The sequence below is a fragment of the Pelophylax lessonae genome, assembly GCF_965119305.1.
Source record: "Pelophylax lessonae genome assembly, chromosome: 5".
NCBI classification, from domain to species: domain Eukaryota; kingdom Metazoa; phylum Chordata; class Amphibia; order Anura; family Ranidae; genus Pelophylax; species Pelophylax lessonae.
Window position 1 is genome coordinate 498387019 of NC_138772.1, and position 21680 is coordinate 498408698.

At 39.7% G+C, this 21680-nt stretch overlaps 1 protein-coding gene across 1 annotated transcript in view; it reads left to right on the plus strand.

The window, feature by feature from the left end:
* Window positions 1–21680, plus strand: part of LOC309555644 (fibrocystin-L-like) — a gene marked incomplete at both ends in the record, with an annotated part of 310666 nt that overhangs the window by 122535 nt on the left and 166451 nt on the right. Inside the window, 4 exons of the mRNA XM_082257679.1 lie at window positions 3051–3140; window positions 11325–11587; window positions 16168–16256; window positions 19807–19966. Of these exons, the coding sequence (XP_082113805.1) occupies window positions 3051–3140; window positions 11325–11587; window positions 16168–16256; window positions 19807–19966 (602 nt within the window). The remainder of the gene's footprint in view (window positions 1–3050; window positions 3141–11324; window positions 11588–16167; window positions 16257–19806; window positions 19967–21680) is intronic.

A 21680-nucleotide genomic window follows, 5' to 3' on the forward strand; every position in this document is an offset into this window, starting at 1 on the left:
GATGTCAGACATGACATCTGAACATGTGTATAGGGGGTATATATACACATATATGTCTGTATATATACCCCTAGACATATATAGGTGTGATAGTAGCAGAAATAAATGCTTGCGCTAATGAAATCATTTACAGTAATATATTTCTGCTACTATCACACCTATATATGGCTAGGTGTCTATATACATATAATTATGTGTGTATATATACCACTATACACAAGTTCAGATGTTTTGCCTGCCTCAAAAGAACCCAAAAAAATGCCAAAAAAACGCTAGCGTCAAGAAAAAAAAAAAAATGCCCAGGTGTGTTTTTGCTGGCATTTTTTGGGGGGTTTTGGAGGCAGGCAAAACATCTGAACTTGTGTATAGTGGTGTATATACACACATCCATATATTTATATACACACCTAGACATATATAGGTGTGATAGTAGCAGAAATATATGCTTGCGCTAATGAAATCATTTACAGTAATATATTTCTGCTACTATCACACCTATATATGGCTAGGTGTCTATATACATATAATTATGTGTGTATATATACCACTATACACAAGTTCAGATGTTTTGCCTGCCTCAAAAGAACCCAAAAAATGCCAAAAAAACGCTAGCGTCAAAAAAAAAAATGCCCAGGTGTGTTTTTGCTGGCATTTTTTGGGGGGGTTTTGGAGGCAGGCAAAACATCTGAACTTGTGCACAGTACCACTATACACAAGTTCAGATGTTTTTCCTGACTGCAAAGAACCCAAAAAAATGCCTGCTTTGAAACCGGCAAGGTGTGAATACCGAGGAGAGAAGATAACCCCCTGAGCTGAAAGTTTTCTAATACAAACAATCCTTTTTTTTTTCTAGTTCTGGACATGCTACAGAGCTGAAACTTCACAGGTACACCTTTTAGACCCCCCAGACACAAAATCACACAAAAAAAGTTCTTAAAAATTGTCATTTTTGAAAAAAAGCCAATTATTGAAAAGAAAAAAAAAGAGATTTTTTTATTTTTACTTTGGATTTCAGATCTGGGGGGTCTAAAAGGCGTACATGTGAAGTTTCAGCTCTGTAGCATGTCCAGAACCATAAAAAAAAAGATCGTTTGTATTAGAAAACTTTCAGATCACCAATATGGCTTCTCGGTTTCCACACCTTGCCGGTTTAATAGAAGGCATTTTTTTGGGTTCTTTGCAGTCAGGGAAAACATCTGAACTTGTGTATAGTGGTACTGTGCACAAGTTCTGATGTTTTGTCTGCCTCCATAAACCCCCAAAAAATGCCAGCAAAAACACACCTGGGCATTTTTTTTTTGACGCTAGCATTTTTTTTGGCATTTTTTGGGGTTCTTTTGAGGCAGGCAAAACATCTGAACTTGTGTATAGTGGTGTATATACACACATACATATATTTATATACACACCTAGACATATATAGGTGTGATAGTAGCAGAAATATATGCTTGCGCTAATGAAATCATTTACAGTAATATATTTCTGCTACTATCACACCTATATATGGCTAGGTGTCTATATACAAATAATTATGTGTGTATATATACCACTTTCTCCTTCTCTTCACTTCCTCCTTCCAGGGTTTCAAAGACAACAACCCAGGGACAGGAAGTGAATACATAATATTTTTATAGGCACTTAAAAATTCAGACAGTAGAGGGCAGCAGATCCCTACAACTGTATTTAGCATCAGCTACATACAGTAGACATCACTGTGCTCCAGCAGCGCTATGGGGATTTCCCATTGATTCCCCTATTCAAAAAAAATCAATTGGGGCTGAGTGATTCTTAGGCATTTACAAAAAGCCTTGTATTTTTATTAGTGAATGCAAGGATTCCTCTGATTGGCTAAGGTGACAGCAACTGTGTCAATTAGTAAAGTAAATGGTTAGTGTGGGCCAACTTTAGTTGCTTTAGTTAAAGTAAATCAGAAGTTCTACTCTAAGTTTATTCTACAGGTGGAACTCCAGACAATAGCTAAAAACATAATTTAAAGCGGTTGTAAACCCTTGTAAAAAAAAAAAAAACCTGCAAGACAAAGGCATAATGGGCTAGTATGCATCGCATACTAGCCCATTATGTGTAACTTACCTTAGAACGAAGCCCCGACACAGACCCCCGGACATCGCTGCGGGCACTGCCATGATCCCTCGCCGTCTCTTCCGGGTTCGGCGGCTCCGGCGCGTTGATTGGCCGGAGCCGCGATGACGTCACTCCCGCGCATGCGCGCGGGAGTGATTTTCCGGCAAGCTCCCGGCAAGTTAATTGAAGGTCCCCCCGGACCTTCAGAGCGCATGCGCCGCTCGCGAGAGCGGCTGCATGCACTGTAAATATCTCCTAAACCATGCCGGTTTAGGAGATATTATTTGTACCTACAGGTAAGCCTTATTATAGGCTTACCTGTAGGTAAAAGTGTCAAAAAGCGGGATACTACCGCTTTAAATACATGTTTGTGTTGGCTGTAGAGATTCCCTTTATTTCCTGTATTGGCAACTCAATAGGATATAAGAGGAAATCTCCCCCAAGAGATGGGAATCGCTCTTCTTCTTAGACAGTTGTCATCAGAACTCCAGTCTCTATTGAAGATTTCCTTTCTACCCCTGTTTTTGTTATGGCTCATAATTTTTTTATGCTGTACTGAATCAGAGCACATATTGGGCGGCGGGCATGCACACGCGCGTCCTCTACCCGGAAATACTGAATCACATACTTGTCCATGATCTGGCACAGATTGGCTGCCTTGCCACAGTATTATTACTATAGGGAGGTCTGCTAGTGGTTAAGTTTAGTGAATGCGTCAGAAATTCACTCTGCAAAAAAATACCCATTAACGTGCATTGCAAAATAAAATAAAAAAAAAATTTGCTTGCACATGACTGGATGATGGAAGCCAGCAGAGATTCCCCTAATTCACTTAGCAAAGGAAATGTTCCCTTGCAAAGCAGCCTATTTGTCTTAAATAAATCAACCCTAATTTATCATTCATATTTTATAACAGAATTATAGTATGAAATAAAGATCTTAACACTTTCCATGTATTCTGTCTGTAGGTCAGGAATGTCAAGTTCTCAGTCTAAGTGATACAACAATCCTTTGCACAATGCCGCAAAAGCCACCAGTGCTTCCTACGCTATTTCCAGGTATGTAATGTTAATACATAAACTAAACAGTACAAAGTTTACTTTAGAAGTTAACATCAAACTAAGTTTCAAAGGTTTACAGTCTGCAAATATTATTTCTGACATGTGTATATATATATATATATATATATTAGGGATCGACCGATTATCGGCAAGGCCGATATATCGAGGGCCGATATTGACTTTTGCCGATATATTTCTGTAGATAGTTGGAATCTCATTGGGCAAGACATATTGAGACAATGAAAAACACATCTGGTGATATTCAGTTGCCCAACAAGTGTCAATCTTGCAGTCCATTACTAGGGATAGTAGGGTAACAATTGGTTACGTGTGCATGCACTGTATGCGGAATTAATAAGACAAGGAAAAAACAAACGAAACAGAACGAAATAGGGAAGAAAATAAAATTGGGTAGGAAATAAAGCAAACAGATTTCTGTGCACAGTGGAAGTAGATGAGCCGTTAACACTCTATTACCCGATCCTGTCAAATGTAGAGATGGGACAAGGTAGACCACTTAAGGTTAAATTATAACAAGTTATCAGAATTAAGGGCAATAAAGAAAATGAGTATTAACCCTATGTATCACTACAGAAATTGTGGGGACGGGGGTGGTTTTCCACTTTTTTGTGATCATCAGTCAAGCTGATTTAAGATGATGTGTCACAGTGGTTCTATATTGATGTGGAAATTTATTTAAAGATACATTTAGTAATGCTAACTTTGGGGCAGGTTTCACTAAAATACCAGTCATTTTCGAGATTAACGCAAAAACTGCGTTCCAGAAGCTTCTGATGCATTTACAATCCCAAAGGAAAGGATCCACAGTGCTGCCAGCATAGTGGGGTGTGATGTGGGTATATCTTGGACAGTCTGCAGGAAGTGAAATAGCTTAAATAGTGATATGGGTTATATCCCAGTGATCAGTGCAGTAAGACGTTGTGAAATTATGTTTAATTGCATTGTACCACATATCAATGGGAAATTGTTTACCCATTTCTTATTACCAGGCAAGCATAGAAACCGATTTACATTCTTCTTCAGGAAAACACAAGAAGCTATAAAACCATGAAATACCTCCTTTCTTGTTAAATGAGGACTGCATAAAATTCCATAAGGTGGAATTTTTTTGCAAGGTAGATAGGAAATGCAGTCTGCTAAATGATTTGCATCAGAGATAGGCTCCCTTTTGACTTGGTCGGGCAGGAGGTCATTCAGGGTCCAACAGCCCTGTGAAAGATAAGGGGTACTGTTTAACATTGGGATTAAAAATTTATATACTGTGAGTGGGATAGTAATAGTTTTTAAAAGTCCTGGTGGAGTACATATGACCACACATCCAGAGATGCTTGGATAGACGGTAACTCAGGAACCCGGGTTACCTGCCCAGTGGCTTTAGCGAGTAAAAAGATGTTAGGACTGCCTTTTCAATATTTACCTACAATTTTTCCAGGGAAGGGTGAAACCACTCCTTAAATTCATCCAGAATAGCTGCTCTATAATATGCCTGAATCACTGGTAAACCAACCCCGCCCATGGATTTGAGTTTTCTCAGTGCATTAAGGGGAATTTGTGCTGGTTTTCCTTGCCAGATAAATCTTCTCAATACTATATTTAATAATTTAAAGAAAGTTAAAGATACCTGGTTTGGGATTGTCCAAAATAGATACAGCAACCTAGGCAGTAGTAGCATTTTCGGCCCATCCACGAAATCTCGTATGATTTTATTAGTGCCAACTCCCACTTAATGTTAGTAAGTAACTTTGGGAAATTATCCTTAAGCATTTTGGAGGAATGGGTTCTAAAAGTGTTTCGTAAGTTTGATAGGGAGTGTGGTTCCCACGTATAGGGGAATTGGGAGTGTAGGGGTTTTTTTTTTTGTTTTTTTTAAAGAGTGTATCAGGAGCTTCTTCCTTTTAGACTGTCTCTCTCTAATTGAAAATCCATACAGAGTTGTAAACTGCAGGGAGGAAAGTATATCACTCCTCTGTCATTCAACTATGTGCTTATTTTGACCTTCGGTTATTTAGCTCTTTAAGCATGCTTTCCCAGCTACGTGGTTAATGTTAACCTGGTAAAAAAAAAGTATAAATGAATAACAGCTGCTGTCTGGAAACAGTTCATGTGATATACTTGTATGCAATATTTTATAGTAATTTGACAGCAAAAAAGCATTTTTTTTTTACATTTTTTTTTTAGTCTTAAACATTATAACATATTTATAAAAACACTATACATTTCTATTAAGTGGTAACAAATTAGTAATGCACTTTGATATTTTTTAAACTCAGTAAACATATCACAATTATTTTAGATCAAAAATTTGCTTTATGATGTCAGAAAAGTGATATTTTTCCTAGTGCTTTTCTTTAAATGAAGAAACCACCTTGTAAAAGTTCAAGCTGACCTAATAGTGTCTGCTGGATGATCTCAGCTTGGAAAGCAATATGAATGATGCCAGTCCTGCCACACAGGCAGCATTGTCAGAGAGATGATCGTTAAAAATCATTCTTCATAGGAACGGACATAGGAGAGGGCTGCATTGCCAAATCACATTTTTTCTTCACATTACTTCTTTCATGTCATGTAAAATGTTGTTGTTCTGAAATCCCTTTTTATCACTAAAGCTAGTCATACACCGGTAGAATTTTGTTGAAAATATTCATTTTTGGAACATTTGTTTGATTTTCTAATGGTTAGTGGGGTAAAATCAACACTTACATTCAGCTGTAATATTGAGAATATTTGAATGTACAGGATGGAAATCTTTTCTCAAACAAATGACATTATAACCGTGATTTGGGTTGTCATTCAGGGAAAAATTGCACATATTGTAATGAAGCCTGTTTTAATATGTCTGGGACTGCATTCAAACAGCAGGTCTGGATGAAATGTTAATATATTTTGAATAAATTAATTGTCTCAATGATGGCAAGAAAGAATGTTCTGGTGAACAATTTTTGAGAATTTCTTTGTAATGCTGGCCATACACTAGCCGAAATATCGGGCAAACTCATTTTCGAAAAACGAAATATCGGCCCTGAGAGCAGAAGATCGTGCCATCATGTAATGACCGAATTTCGAACGATAAATGGTTAAATGGACATAAATGAATTCAGTTTGTCACATATACCTAGTGCAAACAGGTCGGCCGAGAAACACATTAACCTTTCAATTTATCATTCGTTTATCGATCAGCTGGCAGATTTTCAAAAATGTTCCTTCGATTTTCGGCTCTGAAAAGTTGAAAACTATTTTCTACTTGTGCCCATTAACTGGACGAAAAACGGACGATTGGACCAAATGACAGATTTTTTCGAAGGATTTTTCGCCAGGTGTATGGCCAGCATTACTGTTGGAACGGAAATCTGACCATGTATGCCCCACTTTACAGCAAATACATAGATTACATGGTCTCTGACTACCAGCCATGTGAAAATTCAGAGTATATTTTTCTCAACCAGTCAAGCTCTCTCTGGTTGACCTTCAGTGTGATAAGACAAGTACAATGGAAAAAGAGGGGCAGCTTTCAGCCCAAAGCATGTAGGCTAAACAAAACCCTGGCCACCAACCCAGCCCCCCCCCCCCCCGCTCCCCAATTGCTCAGACGATGAAAAATTAGTACACAAAAATGATTGGTTAAATCCAAACTTACTTTCCTTTATGTGGACTTTTTAAGATAAAAAATGCAGTAACAGTTAGGCTTCATGTACACGTAGCCTCCTTTGACCTCTACCCATGGGAAAATGCAAAACGCGGCAAAATCATGCTGCAAATTTACTGCGATTTTGCCGTGCTTTGCAGCCGGCGGTGAAACTATTCCTATCCTGATTTGGCCCCTTTCACATGGGCGATCTGATCCGCTTGTCAATTTCTCAGGCAGATCTGATCGGATGCTCCATACATCCCTATGGGGTAGCGGGTGTCAGCGGAGACATGTCGACTATTTCTAAGGTAGGACCTTTTAATCATAAAGGAAACTAGTGGTATCAGAGGGTGCAGCCCAATGTAGTTGTAAAAATCTAAGCATACACATATACATTTAAACAGATCTCATATAATGCCATCTCACCTACCTTCCAAATAGAGAGATGGAGAGATGTTTTCTTTAGGAGACCTGTTTGAGTTAATTTGGGGGCTGTACCCTCTGGTACCATTTGTTTCCCTTATGTTTGAAAGGTCCTACCTTGGAAATAACAGTGCCTAATCTGCCCAGAACCCCACCTTTTCACCCACCATTTACCCCTATGGCCTCCTAGTATTTGTGTCCATCCAGTATACAGTACACCACTCACACCACCTTATGTGGTAAGATGGGTTTGATATTATTTTGATATCATTTTGAGTGGCTTTATATGTTTACTATATATGACTCTTATTTTGCTTACACATATATTATAGCATCTATATATCGGGCCTTGTGGATCTAGTTATGTCCCATGGGCTGGTAGGCACACTCTGAGACAGACACCTATGAATACCTTTTGTGTTCTCTATATACAGTATCCTTAAGCCAGAGGTAAGATAGCTATATATACTGCTTTAAAAAATGAGAGGAACACTTTAAAAACAATGGGGAAAAGTATCATGCTGGATATCTATACTACTTTGGACTGGGTAATGTGTTAGGAATGAAAGGATGCCACATCGTTTGATGGAAATTAAAGTGATCAACCTACAGAGGGCTGAATTCAAAGAAACCCCACAAATCAAAGTGAAAAAATTATGCAGCAGGCTAGTCCATTTTTCTGAAATTTCATTGCAGCAACTCAAAATGGTACTCAGTAGTTTGTATGGCCCTCACGTGCTTGTATGCATGCCTGACAACGTTGGGGCATGCTACTAATGAGACGACGGATGGTGTCCTGGGGTATTTCCTTCCAGATTTGGACCAGGGCATCACTGAGCTCCTGAACAGACTGAGGTGCAACCTGACAGTGTCGGATGGACCTAAACATAATGTTCCAGAGGTGTTCTATTGGATTTAGGTCAGGTGAGCATGGGGGCCATTCATTGGTATTGGTCCCTTCATCCTCCAGGAACTGGCTGCATACTCACTTGAGGCTGGGCATTGTCATGCACCAGGAGGAACCCAGGACCCACTGCACCAGTGTGGGGTCTGACAATGGGTCCAAGGAGTTCATCCCGATGCCTAATGACAGTCAGGTTGCCATTGTCTAGCCTGTAGAGGTCTGTGCAATCCTCCATGGATATGCCTCCCCAGACCATCACTGACCCACCACCAAACCGGTCATGCTGAACGAAGTTACAGGCAGCATAACGTTCTCCATGGCTTCTCCAGACCCTTTCACATCTGTCACATGTGCTCAGGGCAAACCTGCTCTCATCTGTGAAAAGCACAGGGTGCCAGTGGCAGACCTGCCAATTCTGGTGTTCAATAGCAAATCCCAACTGAGCTCCACAGTGCCAGGAGCACAGGGCTCACTAAAAAATGTTGGGCCCATAGGCCCCCCTCATGAAGTCTGTTTCTGATTGAGCTCTGGCAGTGCTCTGGCTCCTGTTCCTACTTGCACAAAAGGAGCAGATACCAGTCCTGCTGATGGGTTTAGGACCTTCCACAGCCCTGTCCAGCTCTCTTAGAATCCCCCCTCCCCCATGCTCTTGAGATTATGCTGGCAGACACAGCAAACCTTCTGGCAATGTCACATATTGATGTGCCATTCTGGAGAAATTGGACTGCCTGTGCAACCTCTATAGGGTCCGGGTATCGCCTCATGCTACCAGTAGTGACACTGACCCTAGCCAAATGCAAAACTGGTGAAAAACTGTCAGAAAAGACGAGTAGGTAAAACAAAGTCAGTTGACCTGTTTTGGAGGTCGTCTCATTTTTGCCCATCTAGTGCACCTGTTGTTATTTTAATTAACACAAAAGCAGCTGAAACTGATTAACAACCCCCTCTGCTACTTAACTGACCAGAACAATCTCCCAGGAGTTCAATTGACTCGATGATACACTCTGATTAGAAAGTGTTCCTTTAATTTTTTTGAGCAGTGTATATATATATATATATATATATATATATATATATATATATATATATGTATATATATATATTATGGAAGAGCCCTGGGGCCATCATAAAAAAAAATTTCAAAGAGTTTGAATTTTTTTTTTTTTTACAGAATTCTGAGTTTGTAAGTCAGAATTCTGAGATTACAAGTTTGGACCATGCTAAAATTTATTAAACACAATCCTGAGATTAAAAGTCAGAATTCTGACTTTGAAATTCAGAATTCTGAGATTAAAAGTCAGAATTCTGAGTTTAAAAGTCAGAATTCTGAGATTAAAAGTCAGAATTCTGAGTTTAAAAAGTCAGAATTCTGAGTTAAAAACTCAGAATTCTGACTTTTAAACTCAGAATTCTGACTTTTAATCTCAGAATACTGACTTTTTAAACTCAGAATTCTGACTTTCAAACTCAGAATTCTGACTTTTAATCTCAGAATTCTGACTTTATAACTCAGAATTCTGACTTTCAAAGTCAGAATTCTGACTTTTAATCTCAGAATTGTGTTTAATAAATTTTAGCTTGGTTCAAACTTGTAATCTCAGAATTCTGACTTGCAAAGTCAGAATTCTGACTTTTAAACTCAGTATTCTGACTTTTAATCTCAGAATTCTGACTTTTTAAACTCAGAATTCTGACTTTCAAACTCAGAATTCTGACTTTTAATCTCAGAATTCTGACATTATAACTCAGAATTCTGACTTTCAAAGTCAGAATTCTGACTTTTAAATTCATAATTCTGACTTTTAATCTCAGAATTGTGTTTAATAAATTTTAGCATGGTTCAAACTTGTAATCTCAGAATTCTGACTTGCAAAGTCAGAATTCTGACTTTTAATCTCAGAATTCTGTAAAAAAAAAAAAATTTCAAACTCAGAAATCTTTGAAATCTTTTTTTATGATGGCCCCAGGGCTCTTCCATAATATATATATATATATATATATATATATATATATTACTTTAAAGTTATTATTATTGTTGATATAGAACTTGATGCTTTTCTTTCTATTTTTTGTAGTTAGCTTTATCCAACTATAAATTCTGTGTAATACATATGGTCCTGATGACACTGATGACCCCACGAAATGAGTAGACCAACCTACAATTGATTATAAGAGTCTAATACATTGATTGGTTCTGTAACCCACAGAGTTTTTTTCTTGTATATTTCAAGGAAGCTTTAACTGAACATAATTTTTATACTTTGTATTTTTATTTTTAACGTGTATAATAAAATCTGGATTTCTTAAACATAATACTGTGTAAGGCTCGGTTTCCACTAGTGCGACTTGCGGTGCGACTTGACACATGTCAAGTCGCACAGCAAGTCAAAAGCCATTGTTTTCAATGGGGCCCGTTTCCACTGCCGCGGCTTCAGTTGCGGCGACTTCAAAAGTAGATTGTGCACTACTTTTGAGCCGCCTTCAGTGCTACTTCCCTCTATATATGAGGGACAAGTCTCACTGAAGCCGCAGTTTACTTTCGCTACGAAGTCGTGCTAGAAGTAGCACGACTTCGTAGCCGCACTAGTGGAAACCGAGCCTAAGAGTGGTTCTCAGAGGCATATTTAAAGTCCTGCAGTTTTTTGGGATGATGCGGATGAGAATCTAATATGAGTTTATGCTTGGCACCCCACCTCAGTTATATTTGTTAGAGGTTTAGGTTAGTATAGCACTTTGGGAAGTTGTATAATACATTTTAATAGAGGTCTATATGTCATACCAAAAGGTGCGCAACAGGGGGCTGTATTCTACCACCCGCCTCCTGGATACATAAACACATGCCTTCTTCACTCTGTATGGCCTTCTGTGTAAGAATAGCCTATTTTTTATTTGCAAACAACTTTACCAAATCAAACTGGAAACAAATCCATATCTTTTCTATTTTTGTAATATCTGTTTTTAATTACGTTTTGTAAGACAATATGATAAAGAATGACGACCCCCCCCCCCTCCTCACAGCGCCCCCCCCCTTAAAGGAAGCGCAGAATACATGCACTCTTGGCCTGACCCAAGGGCCGGTTTGCAAACATCAATTTCTTTTCAATGTATTTATTGTGTCTTTTTTCCTTTTTTTATTAATTTTGACCAAAGATTTTTTTTTCTTTTTTTCTAACTTAAAATCCTGTTTTTCTTTTTGACTTGCAATTAGGAAACCGAGGGATGAAGATGGAAAGGTGGAATGGCAGTTTTAACCTGGATAACGCTTTAAATTTCAATATGAATTCCATTGGCTATGTTGGCACCACCTGGATTGATGGAGCTTCCAAGTCCTGGCCTACAGAAACCTCTCCTTTTATTGCTCGGTTGACCGGCTTTTTTATACCCCCAGAGACAGATTACTACAGACTGTATATCAAGGGAGAGGATAACTATATGCTTTACTTCAATGAAACAGGAGACCCAGCAGGCAAGGTAAAGTATATGAAGAATTGACTTATCTATAATGTCGATCACAATTCTGAGATTGCCAGACTTTGAGTTTTATTTTTTGGGATGAAACAGGGAACCTTTGCCATGAATGAACATTAAAGGATAACTGAACTCAAAAACAAAAATGTTATAAATGTTATAAATTGTTATAAATTTTATAAATTGAATGTACCAAGAATTTTTGTACGAATGTTCATATGAATTTTTGTATAAACACTTGTTCAAAAATCTACTAATGTATGGCCAGCTTAAAAAATATTTTAAGGAATAATAATTAAAATCATCACTATTCACTGATCAAATAAATACGTAATATGAAAGTTATAATACATAGTATTTAAAGCCCAAACTTTTTTAATCACTTGAGGACCGGGAGGTTTTACCCCCTTAATGACCAGGCCATTTTTTGAGATTCGGCACTGCATTTCTTTAACTGACAATTGTGCGGTCCTGCGACGCTGTACCCAAAAAAAATTGATGTCCTTTTTTCTCACAAATAGAGCTTTTTTTATAGTATTTGATCACCTCTGCAATTTTTATTTTTTGCGCTATAACCAAAAAAAAAAAGCGACAATTTAAAAAAAACAATATTTTTCTTTTCTGCTATATAACATTCCCAATAAAAAAATTAAAATGTTTTCATCATTTTAGGCCAATTTGTATTCTGCCACATAATATTGGTAAAAAAATCTCAATAAGTGTATATTGATTGGTTCACACAAAAGTTATCACGTCTACAAACTAGGGGAAAGATTTATGTCAATTTTTATTTATTTATTTATTCAATTTTTTTGTTCCTAAATAGGAGAGACACGGGCGCCCTGTGTTGATTGCCAACAGAACAACGGTCTGGCGTGTTTATAACGGCAGACCGCTGTTCTGTCTCCCGGAGACTGATCGCGGGTGCCTGGTGGCAATAGCGGCTGCCGGCCCTGCAGATCAGCTTCCCCTTTTGCGAGTCGCCACGTGAGGAGCAACATATGGGTACGGCGATTCACGCAGCCGAGCCACCTTGCTGCAGTATATCTGCGGCGGGTGGTCGCCAAGAGGTTAATTGGCTTTTTTTTAATGAAGTGGATTAGTATTAAATCCCCTGGTTTTATTTCACCCTGAGTCCCCTAGGGAGATTTAGAGCCGGTTCACATACAGGCGACCCAACTTGCCGGGGCGACCTGTGAAGTCGCGGTGCACAGCGCGCACCGCGACCTCGGAGCGGCATGCACGGACTTCATATCATTGAAGTCAATGCAGATCGCTCCAGGTCGCCCCAAAGTAGTACAGGACCCTTTTTCTAAGTCGGAGCGACTTGTCTCACTCCTATTAGAACGGGTCCTGTGCTAATCTATAGCAGGCGACCTACGGCGACTTGTCAGGCGACCAAGTCGCCTGACAAGTCGCCCCAGTGTGAACCGGCTCTAAATCTCTCTTTTTGTCTTGATGACCCTTGTCACCAGACAGCAGGTAACACATTACACTTAAGGGTAAATTTTACTTAAAGTGATGTTAAACACACACTTTTTAATTTATATTCTCCCTTCTATTTTTGTATGTGGATAATGGCACTGTAATTATTTTAATAAAAAAAAAAAAAAACATCTACAGTAAGTACCCTTTTCCTATATTTCCTTTATTCCTTCGATATAGAGCTGTCACATGACCCAACTCTTTCCCAGCTTGTCTACAGGGAAACATAAGCAGGAGAGGCCTCTAGCTCTTCTGTTGATCACATGTTCAAAATAAAAAAAATCAGCCTTTGGAATATAGAGTAAAAATAAATAAATAATATCAATAAACTGTGTTTAAGTTGCCATGCAAATATATATTTGGAATTAAATCTTTATTATTTTGTGAAAAAATGCTTGGTGTGGGCGGATTTCTGCCAGTCACAGGCTGTGTCACACCTCTCCAGCCTGTGTCTTAGAATAAGAGGGAGGTAAGTTAGGATGAGCATGGAGGAGGAGGGCTGTCATTTACCACTGTGTATACGTCCACTCTATAGTCTCATGGACTGCTCAGAGGTGAAAGGGAGGCAATGCTGAGCATAGAAACTCACTGGAAACTCAGCATTTGCAGAGTTGCTTTAACAGCTGCAAAATCCCTAGCTGAATTAGAGACATAGATGGAAGGTGAAGATAGAAAGCAGCAGGATCAACCAGGTTTTTGCAGACTGCAGAGAACAAATCTCATAGTGACTGAGTGAGTATGAACAGGATGGAATACACCATATATTGATAGTTTTCATGATGTGGCTTTAGTGAAACTTAAAATTTTCCCCCAACACTTAAAGTTGTCAAAACTTTTTTTCATTTTGGATAGAGTAAGGGAAGGTTATAACCTGTGATGTTTATTTTTGCCATTTGTTTCCCATTGGGCAGATTTACCTTCACTTCCTGTTCCGTAGCCTAAACAGGAAGTGAGAGCAAATCCCTCCAAAGTGAGGGAATCCCTGGTTGTCCTGGGGACAACTCAAAATTCAAGATTCACTTTGGATGATAGCAGTAAAAATGACAAATAGAGAGAGTGAATATCCCCAAATGAGGCCTAGACAGCAAAACAAACCTGACAGGGGTTTTATTCTTTCTCCATTCTATTAAAAGTTTCCCCCTAATTACATTATAAAACCTTTGGCTTTTTTTGCTAAGATTACGTGTAGTATCTGTTGTTATAAGTGTTCAGTTGTGCTGTGCTATCATTCTGGCCTTTTGGTGGAAATGGCTGGTTGTGACACGTCCCTGCTGGTTTAATGGGGGCTTTGAAGGCTAGAACCACCTGGAACAGAAGCCGGGGCACCCACAAGATGTGGGGCATGAGAGTAATTCCCCTCGGAAGACTGGAAGGACTCAGTGTGCCCTGAGGAATGAGAGTAATTCCCCTCGGAAGACTGGAAGGACTCAGTGTGCCCTGTTTTAAATGAGTCTACCTTATCTGGCCATAGGCTGTAAAGTCAGAGAATCTGTGGTGTTGTGCCTCCTGGGAGTTGGTCACCCCAGGGGAGCTCTTAGTATTTCTTTCGTATGGGAAACCCACTGTGAGAATGTGCCTCTTAGGCTAGGCCTTTTTGCTAAGTCCAGGCCATTTTTTGTTACCAGGCTGCACTAATTATTTTATTTATTTTTCTCCTCCTGTTTTGTCACTTTGCTCTTTTGTCTGTGTTTCTTTTCTCACTGAGACGGAGGGTGTGGGTCCTCGGGCCTACCCTGAAGTCTAAGAGGAGGATATACGGCCATCATGTTCCTTCCTCCCTTGAACAGATAAGGGGTCTCTCTTTTGGTGAGCACCCTCAACTAGTACTAGTTGGTTGGCTTTGGCTGACCATGAGGAGTGTGATCTGCCAGGACTTTTGGCTAGGTAAACCAAGCTGAGCCTTGCCTACCCTGAAGTCTAAGAGGAGGATATGTGGCCATCAGGTTCCTTCCTCCCCTGAACAGATAAGGGGTCTCTCTTTTGGTGAGCACCCTCAACTAGTACTAGTTGGTTGGCTTTGGCTGACCATGAGGAGCGTGATCTGCCAGGCCTTTTGGCTAGGTAAACCAAGTTGAGCCTTGCCTACCCTGAAGTCTAGGAGGAGGATGTGTGGCCATCAGGTTCCTTCCTCCCCCGAACACAGAAGGGGTCTCTCTTTAGGTGAGCACCCACAACTAGTACTAGTTGGTCGGCTTTGGCTGACTATGCGTTGCGTAATCTGCCAGGCCTTTTGGTTAGGTGAACCAAATTGAGCCTTGCCTCTCTCAGGAGCCTTGCACCTCTGGGGGGGGGGGGGGTCAGAATAAGGTCCTACTCCTTCAGGGGGTGGATAAAAGACACACCCTTAAGTGCAATTTTTTGTGTGTGTTTTCGAGCCTCAGTCAATCCTTTTCTAAAACCTAAACTTAAAGTGTGTCCATAGCCTTTTTTTCCTCTCCTGTTTCAATGGCAACTCAACATGTTTAATTTAGTGGTTATCAGGACCCCATAGATAACATAGATAGGGTAACTCTTTCCTAAAAGGGTTTTAACTCTTCCTGCTCTATCCAAAATTACAGAAAAAAAGATTGCCTATAGAAACATTTTAACCTGAAATTTACATCCGACACTTAACATGAATGTAAAGTCTTTTATTTTATTTTTTTTAATAACAAACATGTTATTCTTACCTCCTCTGTGCAGTGGATTTGCACACAGTGACCAGATCCTCCTCTTCTTGGGTCCCTCTTTGCTGTTCCTGGCCCCTTCCTCCTGTCGAGTGTACCCACAGCAAGCAGCTTGCTATGGGGGCACTAAAACCCCTTTTTGGACCAGACCTCTGTCCCTTTTTATAAAGCATCAGTGGGTTGGACCAATGAAGACCCACCAAGAAAGACCCGGGAAGCGTAATAACTCGAACCCTCCTGGCTGGGGCAGCATTAGACTCAACTTGCTTACAGGTTAAATGCCAGAAACTACCCTCACCAAGGATCCTTGATTCACACATTTATGTTCCATTTCTAAAGCATTGATTGTATTCCTTTTGTAATGTCAATTATATAAACACAATACCCATAAATGTACATAATTCTAACAAATGACTTTCTTTCCTCTGTCAGGTAAAAGTGGCCTATGGTAGCTCATCATCTTCCTTCACCTCGTATTCCTATCAGAAATCACGGACTTTCTTCCTGCAGAAGGGAAAACCGTAAGTGTGTGATTATTAGATCTGGACATGCAAACAACAATTCATGCATTAAAAGGCCTCGTGCACACTGGACACTATAAAAATGGCAGTAGCTTTGTAGTGAGTTTTTCAGCATTTTTCAGCTTTTTTTGCATTGGCGTTTTTCAACATTTTTGAGCGTTTTTTGGCGTTTTTAGCTAAAAATCACCTATCTGCTATTTTAGTAACTCCCACTTTCCCACAATGCAATGCTTTCCAGACAATGCCTGCCAGAATTGCATGTTCACACCCACGCGATAAGACAAGGGTGGGGAAAAAAGGGTCCTACAACATTTTGGTGCAAATGTGGACCCTTTTTTCCCCTTGTCAAAATTGCATCGCATAGGTGTGAACACCCATGCAATGCGATTCTGTCAAGCTCACTGCATTTTGAAATCTGTTTCGGCTGTGTCGTTCATGGAACATTAAGCCCCCGTTCACATTGGGCAGATTTGACATGCAATTTGACATGTCAAAATCGCATGCCAAATCAGAGCCTATTGCTGGCAACGTCACTGTCCGAATTGGTGCAACCCTAAGTTTGCGGCACCGCCCCAATTCCCAAACGTAGTTTCTGCACTATTTTTGGCGACTTCAGGGCGATTTCAACAGACATATGTGCATGAACCCGTACAGATGCCTGTCAAATTGCCCCCGAACTCGTACTGGCAATGCAAATTTGAAATTGTGCTAGTTCAGCTAAATGATTTCAAACCCGCCCTCAGTATGAACCGGTGCCGTTGTCAGCAATAGGCTCTGATTTGACATGCGATTCGACATGACAAATCGCATGCCAAATTGGCACAATGTCAACGGGGGCTTCATGTTCCATGAACGATAGCCCAAAATAGATTGCAAACTGCAGTGCACTTGCCAGAATCAGATCACATGGGTGTTCACACCCATGCAACGCGATTAGGTGTGGAGAAAAAAGGGTCCTACAACATTTTGGCACAAATGTGATGCAATTTGAGCTATACAAAATATATGGCTCAAATAACATTGCACAGACCTCACATGTGATGTGCACACGAATGTGGTGCATTTTTGGTGCAAATCACATGTGGTGTTCAGCATGCACCAGTGTGACCCCAGGCTATGTTCCATGAATGACACCGCGAAACAGAACCCAGGCTTAAAAAAGGCAATGGAATCAAAAATGCCAAAAAATGCTGCCAACTGGCGTTTTTGTTGACGTTTTTGGGCGTTTATCAGCATTTATTGACATTAGAGCGTTTTTACAGCTAAAAAAAGCCACTCAAAACCCACTAGTTTTATTTTATTTATTTTTACAGCCAGAAAACATCCCTGCCAAAAACTGCTGAAAACAGCCTATGTGTGCATTGACACATAGGATAACATGCTGGGGTGTTTATTGGCTGTAGAAAAAACTTCTGACGCCAAAAACAGCAGCTGTAAAAACAACCAGTGTGCATGAGGCCTTAAGTTTAGTTCAGAATTAACTGTATATGAATTTTTATTACCAATTAATATAGATACGGTATATACTTTAAGAAAGTATTTTGCACCACCTCCTAATGCTCAATAATTTTACTGCTGTGCCACAAATATCCATGTGAATAGACTAAAAATAAAAATGAATTTAAAAAAATATTTTTTTCTTTCACACCGACTGCTGACACTTTAAATATAAATTTACCTTCCCAAATGTACCTTCTTCAATAAATAAAGTACAATGGCACTGTCATAAAAAATTAAATAAAAAAAAAATTCAAATAAATAAATAAAAAAAAAAAAAATATATATATATATATATATATATATATATATATATATATATATATATATATATATATATATATATATTATAAAACAATAATCAAAAATTACAATCCACCCAGTGTCAACTCGTAAAAAAAAGTTACTTTTACAATATATCAGTCAATAATATTCTTATCAGCATACATAAATTCACCACAACACACCTTGTGCTCAGTATCACCAACTCCCTGCAGGACACTTGCTCACCAGATTTAAATTAGGGATCGACCGATTATCGGCAAAGCCGATATATTAAGGGCCGATATGCAGTTTCCAAGGTGGCCGATATTACCAATATTTCGGAAAGTGCTTATACCAGAGTGATGCCTGCAGCTAGAGGCATCACCCCAGTACCGGTTTCCATAGCCGACGGTCGGCTGTCTTGTAATGACAACCAATGCGGCTGAGAAGCTGCTCAGGTGTCATTACAAGGAGCTGGAGGGGACGACCCCCCCTCCCGCTGCCCTCTGCAGCTCGCCTGGGTCTCCCATCCCACTGGGAGACTGAGGCAACCAGCCTGCACGGCCACCGAAGACCCGATCAAAGCCACATTCGGCTCTGTTCGGGTCTCCATGCAAAAACCCGGAAGTGATGTCATGACATCACTTCTGGGTACGGACGCGAGATTAAAAAAAATGAAAGCATTCAAAACTGCCAAACTTGGCGTTTTGAATGCTTTTAAGTGCAGAGGAGGGTTTTGGGGTCTTTTAGACCCCCAGATCCCTCCACAAGAGTACCTGTCTAGTAAAAAAAAAAATGAAATGTACGAAAATATCAGCCCATATTGGCCGATAATGATACGCTATGACCAAAATATCGGTATCGGCAATGAAAAAACAATGTCAGTCGATCCCTGATTTAAATGTCTGTTATTTTCATGATCGGCATACCAAGCTTTTTCTTTAAATTCTCCACTCCATCACAGGAACTTTTCACATGCGATTATTCGTAAACAGCAATAATCATCTCAGAGAAGTAAGAAAAATGGTCTCCAATAGTGTTAAAAACATTCCAGTCCTGCGTAAAATGTCACTTCTAGGTGCAGCCATGAACCCAACGCATTTCGTCATCACGACTTTGTCCTGGGAATAATGGGATGTGAAGAGTTCCTGTAGTGTAATATTCCAGTTATCTGATTGGCACTTGTGCCAAGTAGCTGATCTTCTTTGTTCATAATGCAACAGGCCAGCTGCTCCGCATGAGACCTGGAAGAAAGTGGAGATCACTGGAGTAACGGTGTTTACTGTAATGAGAGGATAAAAGCTGCTGCAGCTTGACAGGACTGGGTGGCTCATGGAGTGGTACAAACATTTAGGGCAGTATGTGCCCAGGGATGGAATCTTGGAACGCAAGCAGTCTGCCATACAAGCATCCAATCAGATAGCCCAGCAAGGGGATTCCATCCATTTTCCAAAAGCCCAGTAAATGGCCTCGTCCATCAGTGCTGTATAGCAGGAGGATGTTTATTTTAAAATCTGTTAAATTAATTAATTTAGAGGAGCAGGTTGTAAATGTTTTCAGTGTATGTGGTTTTCGTTTGGGAAATTAATTAATTACAAAACCAAATGTCAAAAGCAAACAAAAGTTTCAACTACTTTCAAACAACTCTTGTCCAGTCATTGAATGTATGAAAAACATTCATATGAATGTATGAATAGCCTCTCCCTGCACACAGAACAAATGCAGTAGCCATGGAATATACCTTTATAGACTCAGAATATCAAACTCTGTTCTTTACATGTTTTTTTAGTTGTTACATTGAAGCCTATGTCCAGAATAATGGCGGGTCTGCAAACATTGATTTGGGTCTGTATCAACGGAAAAGCTCATACACCGACCAACAAACTGCTGATGCAGTGTCTGAAATCCAGAGCATACAGGCTCAAACTGATACCGTTCTGGAACAGCAGGTGATTATTCTGAAATTCATTTTCGATGTTTTAAAAATGTTGTCTACAACCAGAACTTTCAGAATGAGAAATTGCCATTTGAAGCAATCATGGCAAGTTTCCGTGAAGCAGCCTTTCACAACCTTTCTAACACGGAAGAACCCATAAACTTACTTTCTTTTCTACTAATAGTTACAATATATGCAGCTCAAAGTATATTGGTTTGATGGTCAATGGGAAGAATGCTCTTTTCATTTGTGGTCATTGGGAAGAACCCCTCCTTACAGATAGCTAAATTGTTAATTGGTGTCAGGGGTTACTTATCTAAGAGCCAGAAATTTCTCCCCACTCAAGGAACCCCCGAGAAACCTTTGGAGGAACCCTAGCATTCCACGTAATCCTGGTTGAGAAAGGCTGCCCTAATGTTTATATAAACCCAAGAACAAAAATGTCATATATCTCACCATACCAGTCCTTAGATGTAATAGCTGCATTTGTTTCCTTTCTTCCTTTATTTTCACCTGGTGATTCTGCCAGTAATGTGCTTCCTGTCCTAGACTGACAATGTTCACTCTTAAGGCCCGTACACACATATCGATTGTCGGCCGTAAATATTCCGATTGTCGGCTTGTTAGTATGATGCTTCCGACAACCGACTGTGACTTTTCGGCCGAACAAAATCTGGTGTGCAGGCTTTAAAATGTTTGTTGGCCAACAAAGAACGGCCGATTGTTCGTCAGTCAAAACAGATTACGGCTGACAAAAATGTGATGATCAAGACTGGGCATACTCAGTGAAGAAAAAACACACGAAAGGTAGACCAGAACATGACATCACTTCTGCAGTTGGTTGTTGTTGGCCGACAAAATTCGTGTGCAGTCTTGAGCACTTTTCAACCAACAAAACAGCACCGGAGAAAAGACAGCCGATCGTTCGGCCGACAATCGGTGCGTGTGTACGGGGCATTATATTGTATCTTTGAAGGATCAGTGTTTTCACCCTAGGACAGAAAATATGTTAGGACACATTCCCTTCTCCTTATCTTCATGACATAGGAGGGAGGTGTTCTGTTGATAACACTATTTAAGATATCCATGTGGCACCACAGGAAAGTTATTAGCACACTGGCTTTCTGATAGAGCAACATGTATTTTTCTGTTATTGCAGTGTACCTAAGGAGACACAACTTGGAGAAATGTGCATGAATAGTTGATAGCTGGTGGGCCATAGGTGCTTGGTCTGGCATTCATATTTGTTTTTGGTGGTGAAAGCTCTGCACCTAAATCTCCTGTGCTGGACTCTCAGTATTGACAGCTGACCAATTATTGTTGTTGTTTTGGACTCTACTATTAGTAGTAAAGATGTTAAATTACTGTTAGAACAACAAGTTAGAAGGTGGCCAAACAAGGTCTGCTCTGGGCTGGGGTGGTGGTGCTTTCCCTCAGAAAATATTAGCCAGCAGTACATTTGTTTATTACAGGTACTTATATAGCGCCCTCAATTTACGCAGTGCTTTACATATTTATATTTCACATTTACATCAGTCCCTGTCCTCAAGGAGCTTACAATCTTTGGGCCTTAACTTATATATATATAAATACATGTACCAAGGCCAATTTAGACAGGAGTCAATTAACCTGCCAGTATCTTTTTTGGAGTGTGGGAGGAAACCCACACAGTCACAAGGAGAACATTTTTTACTATATTAACCCTGTCATGCCATGTCTCTCATATA